The sequence below is a fragment of the Xyrauchen texanus genome, chromosome 44 (assembly GCF_025860055.1).
Source record: "Xyrauchen texanus isolate HMW12.3.18 chromosome 44, RBS_HiC_50CHRs, whole genome shotgun sequence".
Classification (NCBI taxonomy): domain Eukaryota; kingdom Metazoa; phylum Chordata; class Actinopteri; order Cypriniformes; family Catostomidae; genus Xyrauchen; species Xyrauchen texanus.
In genome coordinates, this window is record NC_068319.1 from 24269699 (window position 1) to 24297037 (window position 27339).

The 27339-nt window shown below is 38.6% G+C and overlaps 1 protein-coding gene across 1 annotated transcript; it reads right to left on the bottom strand.

The window, feature by feature from the left end:
- Nucleotides 1-1580: 1580 nt before the first annotated feature.
- On the bottom strand, nt 1581-27323 carry mrrf (mitochondrial ribosome recycling factor). The gene is made up of 7 exons (XM_052117335.1): nt 27207-27323; nt 21849-22027; nt 21379-21531; nt 15522-15640; nt 7967-8058; nt 4575-4734; nt 1581-2210 (listed from the first exon to the last, which is right to left on the bottom strand). Exons 2-7 carry the CDS (start codon nt 22015-22017, stop codon nt 2133-2135), a joined length of 771 nt encoding a protein of 256 aa, XP_051973295.1. The 5' UTR covers nt 22018-22027; nt 27207-27323; the 3' UTR covers nt 1581-2132.
- Between the last annotated feature and the right edge of the window lie 16 nt (nt 27324-27339).

Consider the following 27339-nt stretch of genomic DNA (forward strand, 5'->3'; position numbering starts at 1 on the left):
GTCATTTGAGTAACACCAAAAACTTTACTATAAATTGTAGCAACACCTCCTCTACACTTCAGATGAGGCTCATGTTTATAACAATAACCTGGGGGAGCAGATTCATTTAAACTAATATATTCATCTGGTTAAAGTCAGGTTTCTGTCAAACAGAGCGCATCCAAACTATGATCTGTAATAATTTCACTTACAATTAGTGCTTTGGTAGAAATAGGTCTGTTTAGTAGCCCTACCTTTATATGACGTTTCTCTTCAAATATAATTATTTATTTTTTTTTCAAGTTTGACCTTAATCTAGGCCTGGGTAGCTCAGTGGTAAAGACGCTGGATACCACCTCTGGAGTCATGAGTTCAGGGTGTGCTGAGTGACTCCAGCCATGTCTCTAAAGCAACCAAATTGGCCCAGTGGCTAGGGAGGGTAGAGTCACATGGGGTAATCACTATAATGTGGTTCGCTCTCGGTGGTGCACGTGGTGAGTTGTGCGTGGATGCCACGGTGGATGGCATGAAGCCTCCACATGTGCTATTTCTCCCAGTTTGGAATGCCCAATTCCCACTACTTAGTAGGTCCTCGTGGTGACGTGGTTACTCACCTCAATCCGGGTGTTGCCTTCGCTTCTGTGACCGTCAATCCGTGCATCTTATCACGTGGCTGGTTGAGAACGAAAACCACTAATCGGGACCACGAGGAGGTTACCCCATGTGACTCTACCCTCCCTAGCAACCGGGCTAAATTGGTTGATTAGGAGACCTGGCTGGAGTCACTCAGCACACCCTGGATTAGCACTCGCGACTTCAGGGGTGGTAGTCAGCGTCAATACTCGCGGAGCTACCCAGGCCCTCTATGTGTTGTAGTTTATGTGACCTGTGTGACGTTTCAAGGCAGCTAGCAGACGTTTGGCTTAACCAGTTTGTCTGCTTCCTGACCTGGACTCCAGTTAGTCAAATACTATCATTATTAAGTCTATTACTATAAATCTCTACTTTCATTTTCTTCTTCTTTTGTTTTTGGCGATTAACATTCTTCATGCATATCGCCACCTACTGGGCAGGGAGAAATTTTTACTAAAAATGACTTAAACATACACATCTGGAATGGCATGAGGGGTGAGTAAATGATAAGAGAATTTTCATTTTTGGGTGAACTATCCATTTAAAGCTGACTGAAAACAACATAGGGCCAAATATTTCATTAGCATTAGACATATTATGAAGTAACAGATGAATTTGCACCAAAATACTAGAGAGTTTAATTTGACGCACTGCCTTTAACATCAACAACAAAAGATATGGGAAGCTTTTTCTCCTACCTTGATATTTCTATCTATTTAGCAATGCTAACTATACACAATTATATGGTTAGTTACATCATATTATTTGCATTTTGCATAGGTTTTTCCATGATTTCCGTGACCCTATCAGAACAGACCTGAGACCAACCTTTGGGTTGCAACCCAACAGTTGAGAAACCCTGAGGTAAAATAATCGTGAAAAAGTTCCAACATTAATAAACAAAGAACAAGGCATGCAGAAATCTGCCTCAAAAGTGAATTAAAGACACACAAACAACAGAGTAGGCAACAGGACCAGAACAATAATCGATGCATTTTATTAAGTTTACACTGATAGATGAGATTAATCCAAATGTATAAACGGAAAGGACAATTTTTTGCCCAGTGGCGGCAACAGTGAATGCGAAACAAATGTTGGCAGCATGTTGTTGTGTGCACTCGTTCCCCACCCTGTGCGACTTTCACCATCCTGTAAAGACCACAGTTTACATTCAGTGCAGTGCTTTTACATAAACACCACATTTGTGGAATGTCTTTGATTAGGAGGAGTAGCCCAAATCACATTAAAAGTTCGTTTGTCCTCCATTTGTTTGTTTGAAGATGTTAGCACGAGGAGTGCCACAACCCACTGCCGTGCCACGACAACATTTGTGAATGCATGAGAAAAACACACAAACACCACCCAAAACCAGCATCTTCGGCACTTGCGCTTCCATTAGCACCATCATTAAGTGTTTTTTGTTTGGAATTGAGAGCTCAGGGGATTTTAGTTACAGTCAGAAGAACAGCAGACTGTCTTTGACTGGGGACGTAATAGGAGTTTGGAAGGCCTTGTTGTTTTCAACCAAGTAACTCCTTGGTTTTAGTGGCTAGTTGTTTGTCAATGTCTGCTGCAAAACTGTCTGCCATTTGTTGAACCTGGTGATGTTGGGAGAAAAAGCAAAGCAGAACAAAATGTTAATAGTTACAAATAATACATACTTGAATAATATCCTCATTATTCATGTACAACATAAAAATATAATGAGATACAATTAACTGCAAAAGGCCTATGAGGGAGCAAAACAACTAAAACCCAACCTTACAATACACCATTACATACTTGAGTGGAAATATTGCTATACAATCAAAATGTTCTTTTGTAATTATACTAGTATCGTAGTATGCCATTTTGAACTTGTCTGACATCTTGTTCTGCTTTTAGTGCTAGTACGTAAATATACTTCATCCAAATTGTCCGGTAGTCATTACCAAACGCTTTGAAAGATCAACGGCAACTGGGTCACAATTTAAATTGTGTGAACTTTGAGTGGCATGTCGATAGACAATCCACAAAAGAACTCCAACAAGCTAGCCTACAACAGCAGTCCCTCATCAGTGCCATGTATCATGTGTTTTGCTTTTAGGTGATAGTTAAGATTTGATGTGCGTGACGAGGAGGAGGGTGGGACTTGGCCATGAGGACACACGGCCCAGATAAAGACTAGCCGGAGGTGCCAGTTCGAGAGAGAAAGACGCACGCAGCTACGTTACATGTGTCTGTGTTTGTTTATTTTGGTTTTATGTTGAGTTTTATCATTAAACTTTACATTGACTGTTTAGTCAGTTCGCGCCTCCTCCTTGCCCATCCCTTACCCTGTTACAATGTGCTTCTGTGGTAATAACATTTTGCCCTACAAAGGATGTAGAGCTCTTTATTTTTGTCGCAAATCTAATCTGGATTTGTTTTGTAAGAGTTCCTTTCCCCATCACTTGATCATTGACACAGAATCGCTGTTGTATGAGTTGTTGTGGTGTGTATGTCAGTGTAATGTTGCAAAGGTTCATCACCAAGGTTCCGCTCTACTCCAGACCGTGTTTAGAACTCACACAAAGCTGAATAAAAAGTCAGAATCTAATGTCAAATTGGTAAATGCATCGATCTTGTTAAACAAATATACGTGCTACACACTTTTAATTAATTACGGAGCCCCTTAGAGGACAGGGCGGGACATTTTTTTCCTAAAATAGTTTTACGTTCCCTCGCAAGAAGTTTACCATGGATTTATTACAGAAACCATATTTAACCATTATATTCGTAGTGAAACCATAGTAATAATACAAGACAAAGTATAGTTTTAATATAGTACAATTGTAGACTTTATTAACCATAGTTTTTGCTGAAATAGTATAGAAATAACTATAGTAACCATGACTTTTGTAGGCTAACCATGTTTTGTCTTTGTTTTTTGGCAGAAACCATAGTTTTACTTTACTTTTCATAGTTACTGCAATATAACTAAACAATTTGGGCAGAAACCATGGTTTTATTACAGTATACTGTATCCATATAGTTTAACCGTGCTAATTATTGTGGTTTTAATGTAAATCCATAATAACCACAATATGATTTTTATTACCATAGTTTTCATTTTCCTGTATTTCCTTATTACTATGTTTTTTTCTATGAATATCAAAGTTAAAAAAATATGGTCACTATAGTAAAACCATGGCAAATTTATTGCGAAGGAATGCAAACCATTGCGAGGTCAAACAAAACTATTTAAAAAATAAATTAAAAAAAATCACGCCCTATCCTCTAAGGGGGTCAGTAATTAATTGCATGTGTTAATGCATTAATTTCGACATCTTAAACACACACACACACACACACACACACACACACACACACACACACACACACACACACACACACACACACACACACGTTTGGTTTCCATGTTTTATGGGGACTTTCCATAGACATAATGGTTTTTATACTGTACAAACTTTATATTCTATCCCCTAACTTTCTGCATTTTTACATTTTCCAAAAACATCATTTAGTATGATTTATAAGCTGTTTTCCTCATGGGGACCGACAAAATGTCCCCACAAGGTCAAAAATTTCGGGTTTTACTATCCTTATGGGGACATTTGGTCCCCACAAAGTGATAAATACACACTCACACACACACACACTTTTGTATTCCATGACTTTTCCAGTTATTCATCATTTCTAAATAAGGAATATCCATTTTATAGAGATTAAACTCATGATGAGCAATTTCTAACCAACTAAATATTTTAGAGCAGAGCAGAACTAGAAATATGCATATTTACTCTACAAATTTTCATGACTTTTCTATGGCTTTTTATTTTAGTATTTGTATTTCCATTGACATTTCTAACCCTGGAATTTAGAATTGTAAAATTCCCTGATATTTCCTGTTTTTCCATGACCGTGGGAACTCTATCAAATACAGTGATTCAGATTCGTTAGTTAATCCTCATTTGTATCACCTGTTTTTCTATCAAGCGAATGGTGTCTTCAGAGATGCCCTCCTTGGACTTCTTAACTTGACTGACAGCATTGGAGCGGACTCTCCTCAGTGAGTCCTTTGCCTTGTTACTGAACTGCTTAGCCAATTTCACCAGATTCTCTCTGTGCTCTCGCGTCACCCTAGGAGTCAAATATATGGTTAAACTAGCTTAATACATGAATAATTTTAGATCATAATAATCATTGAAAAAGGATTCTATCAGATGGGCTGAATACATTTGTACATGAGTACATGACATTTAGGCCATGTTCACACTAATATGTTTTCTTTTGAAACAAAACAACTGCGATGACGTTTTTGTCAGACAAAAGTTTTTCAAAAATGCTCTTCCAAGTAGATAGATTTAAAGATGCTGTCTTCGTGTTGTAGTGAGGACAGGGAAAATTGAGATATTTGAAAACGATGACGTATTTGTTGTCTTAGTGATCCATTCAACCCAAAACAATCAAGATGGTGGCCCATGTTGTAGCGGCATTGTTGTGCCTGCTCTCCACTTTGATAGCATTGTTAAAAATGTATTTTACTTTGAACAACCTTCACATTGCATTCTTTTAAAGGCGATGGGACGTTTACATGGAATTGCTGTTTTTTATATCGCCTTTTCTCCCCAATTTGGAATGCCCTATTCCCATACTTACTAGGTCCTCGTGTTGGTGCCTTCGCTTCTGAGACCGTCAATCCGTGCATCTCATCATGTGGCTTGCTGTGCATGACACCGCGGAGACTCACAGCATGTGGAGTCTCATGCTACTCTCCGCGATCCACGCACAACTTATCACACACCCCATTGAGAGCAAGAACCACTAATTGCGACCACGAGGAGGTTACTTCATGTGACTCTACCCTCCCTAGCAACCGGGCCAATTTGTTTGCTTAGGAGACCTGGCTGGAGTCACTCAGCACGCCCTTGATTCGAACTTGCGACTCCATGGGTGGTAGTCAGCGTCAATACACGCTGAGCTTCTCAGGCCCCCAGGGCAATGCTTTTTTTTTTTTTTTTTCCCATATGCAGTAAATGGATTTAAATCCTTTCAGACATTTCAGTGTGAACGAGAAACATTTGGAAAATGTTTGAAAACAGAAGTTTGGATGGAGAGCGTTTCGAAAACGAAAACTGCGGTTTCACATTTATGTATATTATTGTGGACGTAGCCTTAAAGAAAGTTGAATAGCTGTGTTAGGAGTAAATTATAGTCTGAAACATGTTATTTACATTTTAATATTATAACGCTATAATTTCAATCTGTTTATATGACATGAATGTAAGCCAGAAGCAGCTACGAGCTGGAAACTACAAAAAAAAAAATACATTTGACAATAATCATAATTTTTCTCTCCCAATTTCTGATAGGTATAAAAGTTTCCCCATCTTATAATTGCCATTTTGCATTGAGCCATTTGCAAACAGTCCAAGAGTAGTGTCTGTTTACTGCAAACAATGTTCATAATTACTGATTCTGAGCCAATCAAGCCTCCCGCTCTCTTTAGAAATGCAAATGCGTGCGAGAAGGCTGCGCTGATTACGGGTGAGACGTTCAGCCCCTTCATACAAGCTGCCAGACAAGCACCTGCTGCTGTAGCTGTTGCCCAGCTTCATAATCAAACAGTTTTGTGGTTTGTAGAATGAAGGTCGTGTGGCTATTTGGCTTGGGATGAGAGGAGAGCTGTGGAGTTTTCTTTTTTGTATCACATGGGGAATGTATAGATCATTGAAGACAGCATGTAACATTAAAATACAAAGATGTTAAACATGACCGGAATTTGTTTTTCTTTAAATAAAAAAAACCATATTTGGATATATTTCAGATGTAAAAGAACAGGATAAGATTAAAAGAAACACATGGCGTTCAAAGGGAAATTTTCAAGAACAAAACCAAACAAGATTATTAACTAGCTTTGCGTACAAAACCCACCACCAGGATGCAGTTGTGATGTCAGTGGTTGCCAGGGTGTTGCTATGCAGTTACTAAGGTGTTCTGAGTGGTTTTTAGCATGTTGTTGTCGCAATGTGGTTTGTCGGGTGTTCTGAGTGGCTGCATTCTGGCCCAATTCAAAAGAGCCCACCATCAAATCTCCATGATATTCTGTTTCCTAGAGATGGCTCAGGTCTCACCTTTAATGTAAGTCTAAGATATTTTTCTGCCCTTTTTTTCATCAGCCAGGCAAAAACAAGTCTGATTATGTAGAAAAATAGCAGCACACCTCTCCTCAACAAGCTGCATGATTCATTGTCTCATATCAACCTTGTCTCATACAATCAAATTACTATACCTAAATCATTTTTACATGGCTCGTTGTACGTATCGCAATGCTGCACCTGTGAGCACACGGGTCGACAAGTGAGCAAAGTGTAACAGAACCCTTAAAAATTGACATGGTTGCTTGAGAAATTGTTTTTCATCTTAGTTATGCTTTTATGACACTATTGGTTAGGTTTAGGTTTAAGGTAGGGAGTCAGGCTGCATGATATATAAAATTTATAGAAATATTGCAAATCTAAATAATCGTGATTTGTGTATCGCAAGGCTTTGCGATAACGGAATGATTTTAATACACAAACGTTCAAGGTGACTCATATAACAGAGAATGGACTGGGCGCCATGTCCTGTGATTCACTCTACGTTTTGTGTGTGTGTGTAGATAATAATGAGACCAGACGCCAGTATACAAACTCAAAAGTTGCTTTTTTGTTTTTTTTGGCCGCTGTGGTCTGTGTGGATATATCAAAGGATGGGCTTCAATTAATGGATTGTCCAGTGAAATCACTCCTCTCAGCCTCAAGTTCAGCATGGACAGACGACAAGCACGTTATTTGGGGGGTTGTGTTCAAAGTTCAACACGCTCTGATGACGTCTTCATTTGATTATGTAATCTCATATCTCAAAATTTTCCGACAACTTATCACATACTGCATTTTTCCTTCATATCGTTCATCCCTAGCAGGAAGCTTTGAATTCTATTTTGTATAAATAAAATGAAACCTGTTTTTAGGATCATTGTAATTTTTTATTGTCACATACATTTCACCTTGAATCTGCTATGATATGTGCAAGGAACCAAATAATATTTTGCCAAAAAAGTCAACACAGTCACATACTTTTCTTGAGATCAGGCTGGTTACTCGCCAAAGTTAGGGTCAGGGGTTTGTTCAAATGCAATGCTTGCCATAGGAATCATCACTAAAAAGTCACAAAATGGACATTAAACAGACTTCACCATTTCACTGAAGAACAGGAAGAGGCAGCCAGGCATAGTGTCAGATAGTAAGATGGGAACAGGGGAGAAAGTGATGTTAAAAGCAAAGGTGAGAGTGTTCATGAGGACATAGGCCATGGGCGGTAAAACACTCACTTGGGAATAGGCACTCTGATGATAGTGCCTTCCACTTCCGGGTTGAGTCCCATGCTGCTGTCTTGCAAGGTGCGGGTGACGGCTGCCAAGGCCTGAGGACACATCACACACACACATCAGAGCTAATGACAGCCAGCTGAGTTTGTGGTACCTGTTGCAACCCTTAAAGTAGTGCTACTAAACATACTTAGCATGAGCCCCCCCTAAAAATCTGTGTCTCTGCAAACAGCACGCAAATCTTTTGCCAGTGGCACAGCACTATGGCTTTTTTTCACTGTGGCTTTTCCCACTTTTAAAGATTGCCAAATGTATTGGAGTGCCAGCTGTAAAGGAACAAATCATTGGTTTGACCAATTGAACAAATGCATTCCATTCCCCCATTCAATTGTAAATGAGCAAGGATCAGCATCTGTTGACCGACTGAAGGAGCAGTAAATACCTGTATATTTTGTATATTTTGTCTGTACACACACAGACACACACACACGAAAATCCCAGGAGATCAACAGTTACAGAAATACTCAAATCAGCCCATCTGGCACCAACAAACATCCATGCAATTATCTAATCAGCCAATCGTGTGGCAGCATTGCAGTGCATAAAATCATGCAGATATGGTCAGGAGCTTCAATTAATGTTCACACAACCATCAGAATGGGGAAAAATTTGATCTCAGTGATTTGGACTGTAGCATGATTGTTGGTGCATGATGGGCTGGTTCGAGTATTTCTGTAACTGCTGATCTCCTGGGATTTTGACACACAACAGTCTCTAGAATTTACTCAGTATGGGTCAAAAACAAAAAACATCCAGTGAGCAGCAGTTCTGTGCACAGAAATATATTATATATATATATATATATATACACTCACCTAAAGGATTATTAGCAACACCTGTTCAATTTCTCATTAATGCAATTATCTAATCAACCAATCACATGGCAGTTGCTTCAATGCATTTAGGGGTGTGGTCCTGGTCAAGACAATCTCCTGAACTCCAAACTGAATGTCAGAATGGGAAAGAAAGGTGATTTAAGCAATTTTGAGCGTGGCATGGTTGTTGGTGCCAGACGGGCGGTCTGAGTATTTCACAATCTGCTCAGTTACTGGGATTTTCACGCACAACCATTTCTAGGGTTTACAAAGAATGGTGTGAAAAGGGAAAAACATCCAGTATGCGGCAGTCCTGTGGGCGAAAATGCCTTGTTGATGCTAGAGGTCAGAGGAGAATGGGCCGACTGATTCAAGCTGATAGAAGAGCAACTTTGCCTGAAATAACCACTCGTTACAACCGAGGTATGCAGCAAAGCATTTGTGAAGCCACAACACGCACAACCTTGAGGCGGATGGGTTACAACAGCAGAAGACCCCACCAGGTACCACTCATCTCCACTCCAAATAGGAAAAAGAGGCTACAATTTGCAAGAGCTCACCAAAATTGGACAGTTGAAGACTGGAAAAATGTTGCCTGTTCTGATGAGTCTCGATTTCTGTTGAGACATTCAGATGGTAGAGTCAGAATTTGACGTAAACAGAATGAGAACATGGATCCAACATGCCTTGTTACCACTGTGCAGGCTGGTGGTGGTGGTGTAATGGTGTGGGGGATGTTTTCTTGGCACACTTTAGGCCCCTTAGTGCCAATTGGGCATCGTTTAAATGCCACGGCCTACCTGAGCATTGTTTCTGACCATGTCCATCCCTTTATGGCCACCATGTACCCATCCTCTGATGGCTACTTCCAGCAGGATAATGCACCATGTCACAAAGCTCGAATCATTTCAAATTGGTTTCTTGAACATGACAATGAGTTCACTGTACTAAAATGGCCCCCACAGTCACCAGATCTCAACCCAATAGAGCATCTTTGGGATGTGGTGGAACGGGAGCTTCGTGCCTGGATGTGCATCCCACAAATCTCCATCAACTGCAAGATGCTATCCTATCAATATGGGCCAACATTTTTAAAGAATGCTTTCAGCACCTTGTTGAATCAATGCCACGTAGAATTAAGGCAGTTCTGAAGGCGAAAGGGGGTCAAACACAGTATTAGTATGGTGTTCCTAATAATCCTTTAGGTGAGTGTATATACACACCAGGTTAGTCGAATGGGATTTCTTTCCCGAGTGATCTTCTCTTTTGAACAAATTCAAAAGAATCGAGTCACAAGCTAATGTGCCTAGGGAATCATCATCTGGAGTTAATTCATGCCACTAAATACAAATAAAACTTAATGTGACATATATTCTAGAAATATGTTTTTGTGGTGTTTTATATAACTTTAATCTATAAAAGTTGTGAAATTATTGATTCATGTTCTAAAGTTTTTGATAATAAATGGAGATTCTCTGAATGTTTCTTTAAGTGTTTTCAGTTAATTTTCAGTGTTTACTATAGAAAATGACAATATTCAGAATGAATATTAGCTGCTATCTCAAATGATGTAAACATAGTTAAAACGAAAACCCAAACACTATGCAACAGAGTGGAATAGATTAAATGTGCACATCTATATTGTAATTTGAGGCTGAGCCCCACCTAAGATTAAAATCCTAGAAAGAGAATCACTCATAGTCTACAGGGATCCAGCTATGCGGCCCCTGAGCTTTCCAAAGTTGAGTAGCCCTGCCTTAAAGTAATAGTTCTTCTAAGAATGGAAATTCTATCATCATTTACTCACCCTCTTGTTGTCCCAAATCCATATGATGTTCTTGAAAAAAAGTTGAACAACAAAATGGTAAGTCAATTATGACAGAGTTTTAATTTTTGGGTGAACTATCCTCTGCATCTCTCCAACCCTTATCCCTCACTAGACCACCCCCTCCCAGATCAGTAAAGTACCCTGACCCCAGGTCCTTTGATCCAGAAAACGCTGGGCAGGATCTCGTCATGATGAAGCTCCAGAGAGAAGGGTAGAGTGCTGGGGAGGTGGGGTGGGAGGAGTGTGTGATGTAGGAAGTGCTGCGAGGCACTGTCAGCACCAGATCCCTGGGGACGGAGCTGAGATGTTGCAGTGCAGGGCGATGACCCACAGTGACCCAGTTTTGGGGGTTTCTGCTTGTTCACCTCATAACCTATTGCAACTCCTGTGGCCTGATTAGCCTCAGAATACACTCTAAACTTGTGTGGAGGCAGTGTAGTATGTATATATCATGGGGCTTCTGGTTTCATGGATGAAGATTTAGGTTATGTTCGGAATGGAATACTAGTGCACTGCTGACTGCATACTTTGCAGAATTTACTATGTACTAATATAGCATATTAAATAATATGAAGTGCAGAATGCAACAATATACATTTAAACAGTAGTATGCTACAATTTGCACACAACAACTCATTAATTTGAATATTTAATTGAGCATTTAATTAAGCGCCAGTTATCATCTCAGAAATACTTTGGATTTTTAAGTTTGTGAACAAATGTGTAAACTTTTGCACGGATCAAATAATTGAGCAAAGAAAAATATGTTGAAAATGGAGGCAGATATACCGTAACATCCGTTTAATTCGTCAAACTGAAGGGTGTGGGGACAAAATGTCTACCAAAAATGCCCTAAAAATTCAGAATGTGCCCTCCTAATGAATTCTTCATTTTTTTATTTGTAATACCTGAAATGGTTCGTTATATTTCTATTAGGTCTGGGTGATACACTGAATATTCATAATATTTTTGCGATGATTTAGTTGGCGATATAAAATTAAGCAATTATGTGAATATTATGATGATTGTAGTGCACTATTTATTTGGCCACTACATTTCTAAAAAGAGCGTGTCATTGGACAAATTTCATGATCCTTCCTAGATTGATGGCAAACGGCAAGTAGATTGTAGCATTACAGCTTGTTGAACTTGCCAAACAACGGTGTCATGTCCTGGTGCTACAATACATCAAACATGTTGTTCATTTACGTGACATCACTGCGCAAATCTGTGGATTTGCAAGTCAGAAACAGCAGCAGCAAATTGCAATTAACAGCCGGCCTCGCCCTGCCAACATGGAGCGTGATCACATGCACACTACCAAAAACCAGCTTATTCAAAAAACGACAACGTAAGAAACCCACGATTACACAGGGCTTATTATTCTCTGCTTTTGACGTTGAAATAGATAGCCGTTAAGACTGCTAATGCCATTAAGACTGCTAATGTTTGCATGCAAAGTGAAACCACAAAGCAAAAAACATTACATTTGCCGATCAGTTTTTGCTCAAACCGCTAAATAATATTGTTTTATGTACATAATGTAAAGCCAGTAGTTAGGTTCCTCTCAAGATTTTTTTATTTCTTCACCAACTATTGAACGGAGGGTTTTTTCTTTGCCATGGATACATTTAGCACGCTCACTGGGGGCTTTAAGTCTTTAATGCATGATTTTCTACAAAGCTGCTTTGGAATTATGTGTATTGTGAATGTCTACATTCAAGTCTACATTTTAATTTGAATAGCACCAACACATTTTTCTGTGTTGTGAGTTTTTCTCATTTTAATCTGCTGATAAATGCTGTTGTATAAGGTACATTATATAGAGCTCTGCTTTATGTTGCCAATGTAAGACACTGTTGTGTCACTTAAGATTTAAAATACATTAGTCGATTCCTTGAATAAGTTTGAGAAAAGACAATTTGTGGGCCCGTTTTTTATTTAATTTTTTATAATCCTATCGTATTGTGAGGCTTCTGCATAGTATCGTATCATGATAATTGTGTATTGTTACATTCCTAATTGTCATTTGTGATTATTTAAAAAAAGTCTGCAAATGAATTCAATGAATACACGGTCTTTGTGAGCTTCAGAGGGAACAGCGAACAAGTGATGTGCTCTGTGATGATATTATGTTATTATACAAATCTAGAAATGGGACACGGTATCACAGAAAAGGAGATGACAGTGTTTCAACAGATTTGTAATGAGCAACACTGCTGCACCTGCACTTTCAGTGTTCTGCCAAAATAAAAGCTCCAGGTGAAGGTAAAGTGAATTAGACAAAATATACTGTTATTGTACAAAAACAAATATAATCCTCATAATAACTCATATAAAAATTATATTTCAGTATTATATTGTATTATAATAAAACTGAAATGGGCTTCAAAAATGTTTTAGTAGAAATATATTTAGTTATTTAATTATTACTGTATTGTTGTATTGGTGCACGTAAATAAAAATGATTAAATATTGTTCTTGTGTTAATTTAGAGAAAAACATGCCTTAATTATTTATAGATTTTTATTTAATGCATTAAATTTAAAATCTTCTTGGCTACAATGGGTGTTTGTTTGAAAGAACATTTCTTCTGGTTAAAATACAAACAAAAAAACGTTTAATGCCATTTCATAGCAAATACATAATTATCGAAATACATATTAAATATAGCCAATAAGCTGAAAAATATCGAGATTGCATTTTTGTTGCCATTTCACCCAGCCCTAATTCCTAGTTATAAATATCATGGCATAAAATATTAATTATTGTTGATATAATTCTCATGGTAAGAGGTCATTTTCAATCTTGAGAATTTGCATTATTGACTTGATAAGTATTTGACATAAACAAAGGAAACAGTTTATGTTTGAATCGGTTCATAAAAATATGCCCTCGTAAATGCAAAAAATGCCCCTTAATATAAACGTAAATTGCTGACAGGGCGGGGGTATGATATTCTGAACAAAACTTACAAATAAAACAAATTGCAGTATGCTACGATAAACAGAATTGTGTGCTCTGCTTTATACTGCTGCATATCTTGGCAAATGAAGCAGGTCCTACAGGTATCCACTGCATACCTCAGAAGTAGTTTGAGTAGTATGCCATTCTGAACATCCCCTTAGTTTACTTTTAGACTGAATTAGTCCCATGAACTTGCACAATCAGTGACAATTTACTGTTGAATAGGTTTGTTGGAGTTTGACTCATTATAGGTTCAGATGTCTGTCAGACAATTTCACTTTACATATTTATATGAAAACTGTACACACATTCCCGTAATCTTAAATGCATTTCCCAGGGAGTTCTGTGATCTACACATCTGTACAAAACTCAGTGACTCATGCAGTCGTTTGCGTGCGAGTGTGATTTTCTCTTAACTTCATTTCATCATTAATTCCTCACATGTCAGACTTTTACGGTAAAACTGGCACTGTCCTGGTTAATATGTTTTTTTTTTTAAAAAAGCAGTACGATTCGTACTTGTGATTAAAAACCAAGGAAAGTTCAAAGTCGGCACGAAAAAACAAACATTGTAAATGATTCTGGATACCACACATGCACACGGGGAGAGAAAGCTAATGACTGCTGTCTGCACCACAACACATAACAGCCACTGCTGTTTTTCAAAAAGACTTGACCTTCTCTGGCCCTTTAATGAATGACTGAAAAACAATGGCCTCTTCTCCAGAAGTGTGTGAAGCATTAGAATAATCACAAAGCTGTTTGCTTTCGGTCTGATTCAGTCACCTCTTTGTTGTTTTATGCAGGCCTGGTAGGTAATGGCCAGTTTTTCTGACATCCCGAAAGGCTGCATCTGGCATTATGGTCATCGAAGCATGAAAACGTACCAATTGAATATTATGCAGGGTCTTTTTTTTGTATTAAGTTAATATAGAAATGATGAATAGAGAGACAAATCTATTTGCAAGTAGTTAATTGTTATATCAATAACATAACGTGTCACCTCAGTGTCACCGCACCCACTATTACCAAAAGGAAAGGTAAACTTGGGGATTTATCTGGGTATATATTAGAATATTAGTAAATCCTTTATACTATACAGTATAATATAGTAGAGATCCGATATTTCAAAGTACTTCAATTTGAAGTAAAGCAGGAAGTTCTTGCTGCTCAAAGTACAAAGTCCAATAGAAATGAATGAGTAAAAGATATAGAGCAATACACTAAACATAAAGAATGGCAGTATTATCATATTGTGACCCAGGTAACAATATAGTATTACATCCCCAGGTCCCCACTGGTTCCCACCCCTAATATACATGCAAGTGCTTGGAGTCTTGAAGGATGGATGGAGAAACTGGATTGTTGGGTTTTAGAACCACAAGGTAACCAGAGACTTTGGTATTGAGAGGACAGAGGCCAGGATGAGAGAGCATTAATCTGATTAGGTTTATCTGAGCATCAGGCAGTATGACGGATATATATACACATCAACAGAGAGTGTGGTGTAGGAGAAGGAAAGGAAAAAACAGAAAGACAGAGTCTCAATGCATGGAGAGGCAGAAGGACACAAGGAAAGAGAGAGAGATATCACACATTAACAAAGGGATAAGTTCCAGAGGGCATTTTTCGGTCATTTCCTGGCCTCTGACAGTTAACCACAGACTCTTGGCCTACGTTTCAATCGTTCTCCAAGAACAAAGGTCTCCCCCCCCAAATCAATCAATTTCTCTAAAATTCTCAGGCTGGAAAGAGTCCATCACACTCAGGTTTCAGCAAGTGAAAGAGTGTTTTGGTGTGTGTGCTTAACTATGCATGCCTAAGTATGACTGGAGAGGGTATATTATGAGGTTCTGCTAGGAAACCATCCATAGTTTTGGTGCCGTACCTCTGGGAAGCCAGTCATATTGACCACAAGGAGCTGAGGAGACTTCATGGATATCTGGCCCAGCTGGTTCAGTGGAAATTTGCCATCCTTTGTGGTGACTGTTATGTGGTCCAGCACACCTGAACACATAGAAACACAATTTTACACAAAGTTAATACCATAGTTTTTTCTAAAACTGTGAATTATTCACCCATTTACCACTTAAAATTGAAAAAACTAAAACATTTCAAACAAAGTAAAAGCTAATAACAGCTAGTCCTAACTTGGCACATCACAAGTTTAAAATATCAAGTAATTTTTCTGTACTTTGTGAAAGCGAAATGTGAGAAACAACAAAACTGACAGCCACTCAGAACATATTAGATATTTAATATATGGTTATTTAGAGCAGTTCCAATGAGTTTGGACCAACAAGATTTTACTGTGGGCAGAACTACCCAGTGAGATGCAGTGAAAGCTGCGGAACTACTCAGTGAGACGCAACAAAAATCTTGAAATTATCCAGTGAGATGCAACGAAAACCATGTAACTACCTAGTGAGATGCAACGAAAGCCCCGGAACTACCCAGTGAGATGCAGTGAAAACCATGCAACTACTAGATGTGTAACAATTCATCGATCTGGATCAATGCATCGATCCAATAACCAACTATCCAATGTTATCGATACAATGTGTAATTATCGATATCGACATTTTTTTAAGATGTACCTTTAATTTTAATACCCTCATGTCAACCTCATCCGTACACATTTCTGTCAAAGCAACCTTATTACATTTATTTCACTTTATGAGCAATAATATGCATTTCACATGGGACAAGGATGTGCGCAGGGTCTGTGAAGCCAAATTGTGCTATGCTATCTGTGCGGCATGTGCACACATCAACCGGGCTTCCCGTGAAATGCAAACTCCATTGACCGGATCTGTGTGAGTGCATTTGCCGGGTTCTCCTTAAAATGTGAGTTCTCATGACAAACGCAGAGCGGCTCACATGCTCGATTAATTCGGGCTTCCATCGATATTGTTGCACATGCAATCCATTTGAATTTTACATGAGAATTTGCTATTTTATAGCACCATGGAGAAGTTCAACAGCGCTGACATTCTGAAAAGAACTAATGAAGGAAAGAGAATATATCGGATCACAGGCCAAGATAATCGATATAAGATCGTATCGTGATGAAACACCCCTAGTAACTACCTAGTGAGATGCAACAAAAGCCACAGAACTACACAGTGAGATGCAAAAACCATGGCACTACCCAGCGAGATGCAACGAAAACCATGTAACCAGCCAGACTCAATAAAAGCTGCAGAACTACCCAGCGAGATGCAATGAAAGCTGCAGGACAACCCAGTGATATGCAACAAAAACTGTGGACCTACCCACTGAGATAACTACAATACTATGAGAACGCGCAAAATGATTCACAGGCAGAAAGCGTCATTACCCATGGACACATTTTTGTTGGCTGTTTACAGAGTCTAGAGCTATCAAAGAGACAGGTGAGATATCTCATGACACTTATTTCAGTGATATCTTTAAGGGAGTAGGAATATTTTTTGCATACCTTTCCATGAAGAGAAATTTTTTTTTTTAAATATTCGCTCAGCACCTTTAATACATTTTTATTTATTATTTCGGTTATTTAACATATCCGGACAATTAACAATACGTTTTAATGTTTAGAGACAAGATAACTGATTCCTTGTCAAATTAGAAATATATCATAGTTTTATCACCGGTACATTTTATGTGATCAGAATTTCTAAAGCTATGGCCAGTTGTGCAGTCCACCAATAACGTTAATGCAACAGGAAAGGCCACTTGTGACACAGAGTGCAGAGACTAGCAACAATGTCACGCAGGAGCACAACACCGAACTGTTGCGGAGTGCCCGTCTGTGTGGGTGGTGGTGAAAATATCCCCTACTGACTCGGCAACAGCTGCACATATGTATTTTTAACTAGATCAGATATTTTTAATAGTAATAACAAATTAAAATAAAAAAAAAAAACAGGATCTTGTTGCGGGAGCATTTTTTGCTCCCATATTGTTTTTATATTTTTTATTTCTATGGAATTTTTGCCCCAAGCCCCCATTAAATTCTGAACCGGATGCCTACACTTTATTAGCATCATTATGCACATGCTGTAAGAGGTCATTTAATATGAACTACAATATATACATTTTCTTCAAGTCCAGTTTGACTGCATTTATCAAACAAAATTACTTTTAAAATCTGAAATTTAGGAAGGTTGGGGGCACTGAGTTCAGAAAAAAAAAGAATGGAATGGAATGATTTCACTCTGCCTCATGACTAGACATATGTCTGCATTCTGTATACTTTCCCAAACTGTCTTGAAGTATGAACGAATGAAGAGGCTGCTGTCTATGACTTTTGTGACGACGCGTCTCGCTCCCCTCAGGGGATGAAAGCAGCTAACTTCTTCCATTCTCTCCAGAACATTTTGCCTGCACGTCTCCTTCCCTCATCTGCTTTGCCTCACACGACAATGTTTCTGTCTCTCTCCCCTGTCCTTCCTTACTTTATCCCACACTTCTGAGAGAGCGGAGAGCAATTTTTTCTACACTTTGATCTTTTCAAGACATAAGAGAACCTGCATGTGCCTTTTTGCTCTGAGAAAACACTCAAAAGCTTGAAATTCTCCATATATGTACCATTTGTCAGCCCACTTGTTGAAAAACAACATCTAAGAAGGTCATATTTTGCCTTTCAGTGATCTTTAAAAAGCAGCATCTGTCAACAGGCTTAGCAGTGCAAATGGGATTTCGACCAAATCTCCATCTTGACATATGGCGAGCAAAGGTTTGGCTGCATGCACTTGGCCTGGAGTATGGACTTGCCGTGGATAACTTTGGCCCTGGAACCCATTTCAGCTTGTGCATTCTAGCATGCATGTATGTGTTACCTGGAAGCGTTCACATCTGCTAACACTTGCATGGAGCATATTGCTGTTTCCTCTGTTAAAAAACTGAGGATCAACAGGGAAGCTATTAGCCAAATGGGCTTTTTGTGGTCATGGTACCACCTGTTGCCCTCTCTATTTCAAGTACCTAAAGGTTACTCAATATTCAGAAGCTATATTGGCCGGATGCTAGAATAGTTTTCAGGAAACAATTCTGAGTCCTTTGCTGGAAACACGTTAGAGGGATTATCATAAGGAAGCACAGCCCTTGTTCTTGAGATGAGGTGTTTGGAAAAATAAAAACAGGCCTGTGAAGCGATATCCTCTGACGGCAGATTTATCTGGCATAGGAGAAGGTACATTTGCAGAGATCCAAGCACAAACAGTTGATGATCCTATAGCTGACAGACCGACTGGCCGTAATCCCTGTGCAGTGTGCCCAGACACCAGTTCACCACATTAATCCCCTTCTCTGCAACCTCTCTCCCTTGGCCAAGGTGATTCTCCTGTCCTTTTCATCCATCATAATAAATGTACTACTTAATTAAAGCCAGATGATTTGCTTATCGAAAAGACGTCATTCCATTCTGCCATCTCACTGGCCTAAGTCATTCCATGGATTAGGCCATGTCCAAGTCCAAGACTGACCAAAGAGCAAGGATGGGGGAGGTAAGGTTTGGAAAAGGTCATAAGGTGAAATTTAACAACATGGACTTTGAAGAGAGGCTACCACTGCTAGACCCAAATGTCTTAAAATGTCTTTCGAAACTGGGCTGCAGCAAACAGGGTTGACCTGGTTGTATTTCAGGAAGTAGGATCACAAACAAGGTAAGTGACCTCACCTTGTAGAACAATGGTAATGGCCAGAATATGTGAAAAGGTGGATCTCTGTGCATTAATCCTCGTGGGAGGATGAGGCAACACAAAACTCCTTTAGCCTTAAATAACCTAACTGACCTCAACCATACAGATCAACTCAGAAAAGCCTTAATTGGAGATCTGGGCTGGTAATTGAAACATTGGTTCAAACCCAACAAGCAGTGATCAATGAACCATCATCATGTCATCATGCAGGGTTTCATGCTCAGTCCACTCCTGTACTTCCTTTTCGTGCATTACTATGTTGCGCAGCTCCAACTTTACCATTATATTTTCTTATGAAAAAACATCTAAGGCCACATCTCCAATGGAGATGAAACTGGGAGGAGTCAAAGCACTATCAGTATAGTGTGACGACAACAAACTCTCCTCGAATGTTAGCAAAACTAAGAAGATATGGGAGACACAGAGAGGTGAACATGTGGTCCACCTAAATGGAAAGAGATAAAAGCAACAAGTTCCTTGGTCTACACATCATTACCTAATTCACTTTTCCAACTATTCATTAGAATGCCATCTACTTCAATACCCCTGATTCATTACGGCTCTTTTCTTACATATACTGTAGAAGATTTTTATACACTACCACAGGCGTCATTTACAGGTGGGACAGGTCACTACCACTTTTTGCCTTTGCCCATTTTGTTTCCACCACTTTTTGAAATGGATTTCTTCAAGTATCTAATAAAGAAACATATCTCCTGTCTTTGAGCAGGCGTTTCCATTTCATTTGTGTGCGTTGTAATAAGTGGCGATTTGTTAAGTTTATTTTTTTGCAGCTGTTATCCATGGCGTTGAGTGACAGCGGGCAATGATGTTCTCTCGGTAGAGCTGGGCGACATAGTCAAAAATATCATCACAATATTTATTTTTCATATTGTTCGATATCCGTCATTAATGAGGATATGCATTCCACATGTTTGTTAGATCTCAAGAATCTTTGTAAACATACCTTGTTTGTTTAAAAGTAAACCCCAGAGGGTAAGCTACCTTTAAAAAACACTCTATTTAGGATTTAATCCTACATTAGGTGTGTATGACCTCTTTTCAATAAATTGTCTCCAATTTCGTCATCTTCAGCTGAAGTTTGTCTCCACTGAAAGACTTTCTTGTGACACTCCACACTATAGCTCACTAGGTGTCGGTAATGCACCATAAGCTGGACTGCCAAACTCCAATAAACATCACAAGACTAAACACTTTCTTGCCTGTGACAGTACTATGGATCATGAAAAAACATTTGACTAAATAGTACACGAATAAACAGCAATGGTGTTGATGTCGGAGTTGCTATTGTGTTCAGTCAAAAGCTGCATTGCATTGTAGCCGCTAGCCTGCTAATTAGGGATGTGCACGAGTTATCAAGTTGAGTCCAATTGAGTCCACTGGGCAGTGCTGTGGATGTGTTGTCATCAAGGTTTTGGATGAGAGAGAGAAGATATTATGGGTCAGTGCGTTCACGCAAAGCAATGTGTGGCAATCCTTGTACTATTTGGATTCCTATTGAATTCTACTCTATTTGTATTTGATGCATGCAAACCAACAGGTGAGGTTCAGCTTTTATTGGTGGAAAGAAAATGCAAATAAAACTTGGAAGCTGATCAAACCAGTATGTGTGTATGTGCGTTAAATCTCTGAACACCGGCAGAGTGCATTTTACAAAAAGCAAACTTTCACCACTTGTTTCTCTGAAAAATAACATGCGAAATTATAAAAATATGATGGCCTTTATGTAGACATTTATATCTGTACATTTCGCTCATGCCGTCAGTATTGGTTTCTATGTAAGCTCTGTGTGAGCGCAAATGCTTTTATGGTTATTTTTAAATCTTTTTTGTTTTCCATTTTTATTAATGCATATTGTTCATTTATGTATGCCCCAAAAGAATAATAAAGTTCTTTGAAGTTAGCTGTTTTGAACAACTTTTTTACCGTGAGTATTTCGGAGCCTTAGGGTGCTTTACTGTAGGTAAAAGTAATAAGCATGAGATATTTGGGCAACAGAGACAGGGTTGCATGACTGTCTGTGTGTCGCTAGTTCCTGACCTGGTGAGGTTCGGATGCTGAGGTTGCGGCTGAAATCGTCCTTCAGGGTCGTCAGGACAGTCGCCATGTCTTCCTTCACCTCCTCTAGACTGATAATATCCTCCACCAATGCTGCATTGATGTTCACTTTGCCTGTCTGGCCTTTTGCCTTTGCTAACATCAAAAAAGTAACATGAAGAAAGAAACAACAATGTCTTCATCATTGATGGCTTCAAAAGAAACAAGATCGAGATAGAAATAAAAGATTGTAACCAGCATGCAGGCTGACTTTTTTAGCCATTACAAATGAAAGCAGGATTTGGAGGTCAGACGGGGAATCTCTCCTCCCTTCATAAGGGCTCAAAACCCACTTGAGTGAACCTAAACAAGCACTGCTATGGAAAACAAATACAATATCCAATCCCACCCCTATGATAGAAGTTCTTTGTTGTTGCTCTGAGAGGGATAAGTAGCTGTGGTGCTCCACTTGCCTTTACTCTTCTTTGTGGCATAATGACGGACATAATTCGGCAGAACCACAGGACAGCTCGCTCGGGGCAAAGAAGGAACTCTTAAGGCAGCCACCAATGGGATCCTCGTGATGGAAGGCAGAAATCTGCACAATACTGGCCGCAGGAGGCTAAGATGACTTAATGCCATGTCTGTATAGCTATTGAAAAAAGGAGAGAAAATACTTTAATGCAAAGATGCAACAATGTTTAATGCAAAAACTTTATTTAATTGATCAGATTAACTAGATTTTACCACCAGGGGGCATGTTTAAAATCTAAAAGTTTTGCACTATAGCTAATGTGGACAGATCTTTACAGAGATATATGAAGGCTTGGAAATTGGTGACGATTGATCGCCTGATCAGTTGGGGTACCAAGACTAGGGCACAACAACCCAAAGTTTAAGGGCTGTAATCTTCAAAGGACCCAGTTTGTAGTCCCATCTTTACAGTTTGTTTGATCTTTGTTGCCACTTTTATTCGGATTGTAGAAAATAGACAGCAAATATTAGTAAGAAATTATTAAAATTGGTAAATGTTGCAAGACTTACTCCAACCTGGGTCACCAACACAAGCACTACAGCTGCAAACCGTTTGGCATCTGCTCCAACAAAATGCAGTTAAAAAATATTTAGCCTTAGCAAGCACCACTAATAAATAAAGATCACTGGTCCTTTATTTCCCACTCTTTAGTTGCATAAATCTTCAAATTGTGTTTGTTTATCAGTCTGGACTATATCAACAGTGCTTTCCTGCAGGTGCTTTACCACTAGCTTGCTCACGAGCTGCTCGCATCTCTGTCATTGCCTCTTTGTTATGTCTATGTGTGAGGTATCCCTCTAGTCAAAATACACCTTTTGCTTCTTATTCCCCAAAGGACAGCGAATGAAACAAGTTTGGCCTCTTGTGTTTTTACAGTTGCTGTGTTCCACCGTGATAGAGATAACATGATGGCACGAGTCTTATAGCAGCGACTACAGTTTCCCCCTAAACACGCACAAGCTGCGATTACTATCAGGCCTTGATGATGCATGTTAGAGGTTCAATGCGAGCCGCAGTTGTTATGGTTTGAGGCAGATCAAAAATGAAAAGTGTGACTCTATTGTCATCCATGGTAGATGGGAGGTGTCCGACATGGGTGATTTGGTCCAACGGGTGAGGATGGATAGGAGGTGATGGCAGTTTTTGAAGGGAAGTCAAGCTAAAAAACTGTAGCACAGGTGGTCCGTGGGTTACAGTATGCTGCAGTTAGGAATAAGAGCAGTTGCTTTACCCTGACTGTATGAGCTCACCTCATAAAATAAATGTTTATATTGTGAACTGATAAAGTCCTTCCTGTAAAAACCTAGACAGTGTTGCATGTCAGATTGGTTGTAGTATAAAGTTGCCGTACAGTTCATGGCGTACAATTGATCACCGCTTTACACCTTACGTCAGTGCATAGGAGCGAATCACTCACAAGTAGTGCTGCACGATTAATCATATCGTAATCGTAATCGTGATGTAAGCCTGTGCGATTATATGATGGCAAATGCTGCGATTACATTAAATAAATAAGTGCATGTGTGGATGTAACAGCCCATTCTCTCTGAAAGCTGTTTGCCCATTTTCTACACTGCTAATAAAAAGATGACCAGTCAGTCTCAGTTTAGGTAGTGGCACGTGTGGTCTTGTCATGCGAGTTTCCGGTGTGCAGCGTGGAAATCAGGTGAAGATGGACGCCGAGCAGACCGACACTGAGCTGGTGGCCAGAAAAAATAACACAGATCATAGTTTGGCGATATGTCTTTATTTCATCCTTAAATAAAGTTCATATAATATGGGAGTGAGCCATGTAAATAAACACAAACTCCAAAACTGTCTCGGTGCGGTCAGAGCCACATCAACCAGTCGTGGAAGAGACACAATCTGAGCGGGAGTCGAGACCGGGAGAGATATAAAGTTCTGCCGGGTGATGCACTCTAATACAGAGACGCTCGTCTCTCACCCCCGCTGTCTGCAGCTTGCAACGTGTAGCATCGTTGATGAGATCATCATGATAAGATCAATCTTATGTGAAAAATAACAACAAAAATAAAATGTGTGTGTGTGTGTGTGTGTGTGTGTGTGTGTGTGTGTGTGTGTGTGTATATATATTTTGGTTTTGGATAGACAAGATTGGCAAATGCTTATCAATAATACTCTTATGGCTAAAATGTTTACAGTGTTCAGTGGCTAAAATATCAAAATGACTAAATGTTACTAAAATATGACTAAAATGTCAACAATTTTCATTGACTAAAACTACATTAAAAAGCCCAGTTAACAAAACAAAGCACAGTTTCAGATGTGTTTGCAAGTGTCACACCAAATGACAAGTCTTCACAGAGATATAAAGAGACATGATGCACCGTCAGCAAAGTGGGATTTCAGAAAATGATCCACACACTGGACAAGAGGTACCAGCGATAAGTAGAACTTTTTAGAAAGAGGATTTGGAAATACCAGTTGGTAATGAAAAAAAAAAACAACAGCAACAGCAACATCAACAACAGTTTTAGTGTTTTGAGTGAACCACACTTTTATATCCAGTTTCCTTTTCAAAAGAGTTTATAGAAAGTACACGTTACATCCTGCTTAAATGTCCCTGTTTGTTTGGACAATCTTATTTTCATGAAAATGTGGATGTTCTTATTTATTGTTCCATTTTATTTAGGTGTAATATTGAGAAAATAACAAGTTTGCAGTAATGCAAAGAAGTTATTATTTAATTTTGTAAAAATATTTTAATTTGAAAAAAATACTTTGACGCAAAATATGCGCGTCGATTCGTCAGACCCAAAACAAAGATGGCGGCGCCGGAGAGTAGTAGCAACACGAGTGGCTCCTCAGACTATCAGAAGTGCAAGGCACTCGTTCCTCTAAAGTATGGGAATTCTTTTACATTAAAGGAAACAATTCCGTGATATGTCGTCTTTGCAAAATGGAGATGGCCTTCCATTCTAGCACCAGCACCTGAAGGCACACACACACAGTATTCTTAAGGTGAAAGGAAAGTGTCAGTGTAAGTTGTTATTTGCATGTGAATAAAGATGCTTTTTTTTCAGTATGTTCAACATAAATGTTGAATTCTGAATGTTTATTTTCATTATTTATTTTTTGTTGGAAAAGCACTTTCTGTATTACCTTAAAGCCCCCAAGTTTACAATAGTTACTGTATTCTTTCAATTGCTCTATACAAGTATTTTGGGTGACCTTTTTATTTTTTTATTGAATGCTAGACATCAAGTTGTTGTTATTTTAATCTGAAAGAAGAATTACAAGATGCACTTTTTTTTCAGAAAGCTAGGCCTATGTGTTTTCAAGGCTCCAAGGTTTTATTGAATGCTACCTCTGACTAAGAATGCAATACTTTGCACTTGTATAGTCTTTTATTTTGGAATTTTAAGAGCAATAAACATATATTGCAATGTTAAGGAATTCATGTTTTTTTCATGCAGATATGTAAATCAACATGTATAAATTGCTATTAGTCAATTAATGAGGAGATAATCAAATCGAAATCGAATCGGACTGGAAAAATGAATCGTTAGATTAATCGTTTAAAAAATGATCGTTTATCCCAGCCCTATTGAAAACACTGTGCATTTATAGTTGTTGTTGTTGCTAGTTTGTATGTTTGAGTTGAGAAATACACATTTCAGCATTATCAGTAATCTATTTGTGCATTTTCCTAGATAACCAAGCAAGTTGACTCATGTTACCATTTGTTTATTATATCACAATATTAGCCTCAATAATCGCAATATGACATTTCCCCCAAATCGTGCAGCCCTAATATATGTATACACACACACACACACACACACACACACACACACACACACACAGGTGGCCAAAAGTTTGGAATAATGTATAGATTTTGCTATTTCCTTCCGAAACAGGCACTTTAATTCAGCAAAGTGGCATTAAACTGATCAAAATGTATTGTCAGGTCATTACTGATGTAAAAAACAGCACCAACACTATTTGAAAAAAGTTATTTTTGATCAAATCTAGACAGCCATCACTCCAACATCTTATCCTTGAGTGATCATGCTAAATTGCTAATTTGGAACTATAAAATCACTTGCCATTATATCAAACACAGTTGAGAGCTATTTGGTTTGTTAAATGAGCTTAACAGTGTCTTTGTTTTTGAGTTACCACAGTATGCAATAGACTGGCATGTCTTAAGGTCAATATTAGGTCAAAAATAGCAAAAAAAAAAAGAAACAGATTTCTCTAGAAACTCGTCAGTCAATCATTGTTTTGAGGATCGAAGGCTATACAATGCTTGAAATTGCCAAAAAATTAAGATTTCATACAAAGGTGAACACTACAGTCTTCAAAGACAAAGGACAACTGGTTCTAACAAGGACAGAAAGAGATGTGGAAGGCCAGATGAACAACTAAACAAGAGGATAAGTACATCAGAGTCTCTAGTTTGAGAAATAGACGCTTCACATGTCCTCAGCTGACAGCTTCATTGAATTCTACCCGCTCAACACCAGTTTCATGTACAACAGTAAAGAGAAGACTCAGGGGTGCAGGACTTAAGGGAAGAATTGCAAAAAAAAAGACACTTTTGAAACACAAAATCAAAAAGAAAAGGTTATAGTGGGCAAAGAAACACAGACATTGAACAACAGATCATTGGAAAAGAGTGTTATGGATCTTAAACACATTGATCTTTTGTGGGATCAGATAGACTGTAAGGTGCGTGAGAAGTGCCCGAAAAGACAGACACATCTATGGCAAGTGCTACAGGAAGTGTGGGGTGAAATGTCACCCGAGTATCTGGACAAACTGACAGCTAGAATCTCAAAGATCTTTAAAGCGGTCATTGCTGCGTGTGGAGGATTTTTTTGATGAGAACTCTTTGAAGTAGTTTTTTTTTTTCAAATTGTAAAAGTAATTTTTCATGTTATTAATGTCCTGACTATACATTGTGATCAGCTGAATCCCACTTTGGTGAATTAAAGTACCAATTTCTTTGCATAAGACCAAAATCTGTACATTATTCCAGACTTTTGGCCGTCAGTGTGTATGCGTGTGTGTGTTTGTACATGTATATATAATCATTTTTTCACCTTTCATTTTAACGCTAGTACGCACGCTGTAGTACATGACAAATGTACTGTGAAAGCATCTGTCAGGTGCGTTAAACATAAGTGTACTGTAGTTCATTACATGCTACTAGGCTACATTACTGAGCCTTGAAAGAAAAGTCCCCCGTCGTTAACAAGCACTGCATTGAAAATACAGTGTGGTCAAAACACATTTCAATGTAATAATACAAAATCAAACACATACTTACTTTACTCATGTAGAATAGTTTACAGTATATTTACAAGCATGTCTTACTGCGCAATCCCTTTTTGACAACATGGGCTGCCCAAGGACACGCGTGAAATCATAGCGTTGTGTTGTATTACATCATCAAAACAGGC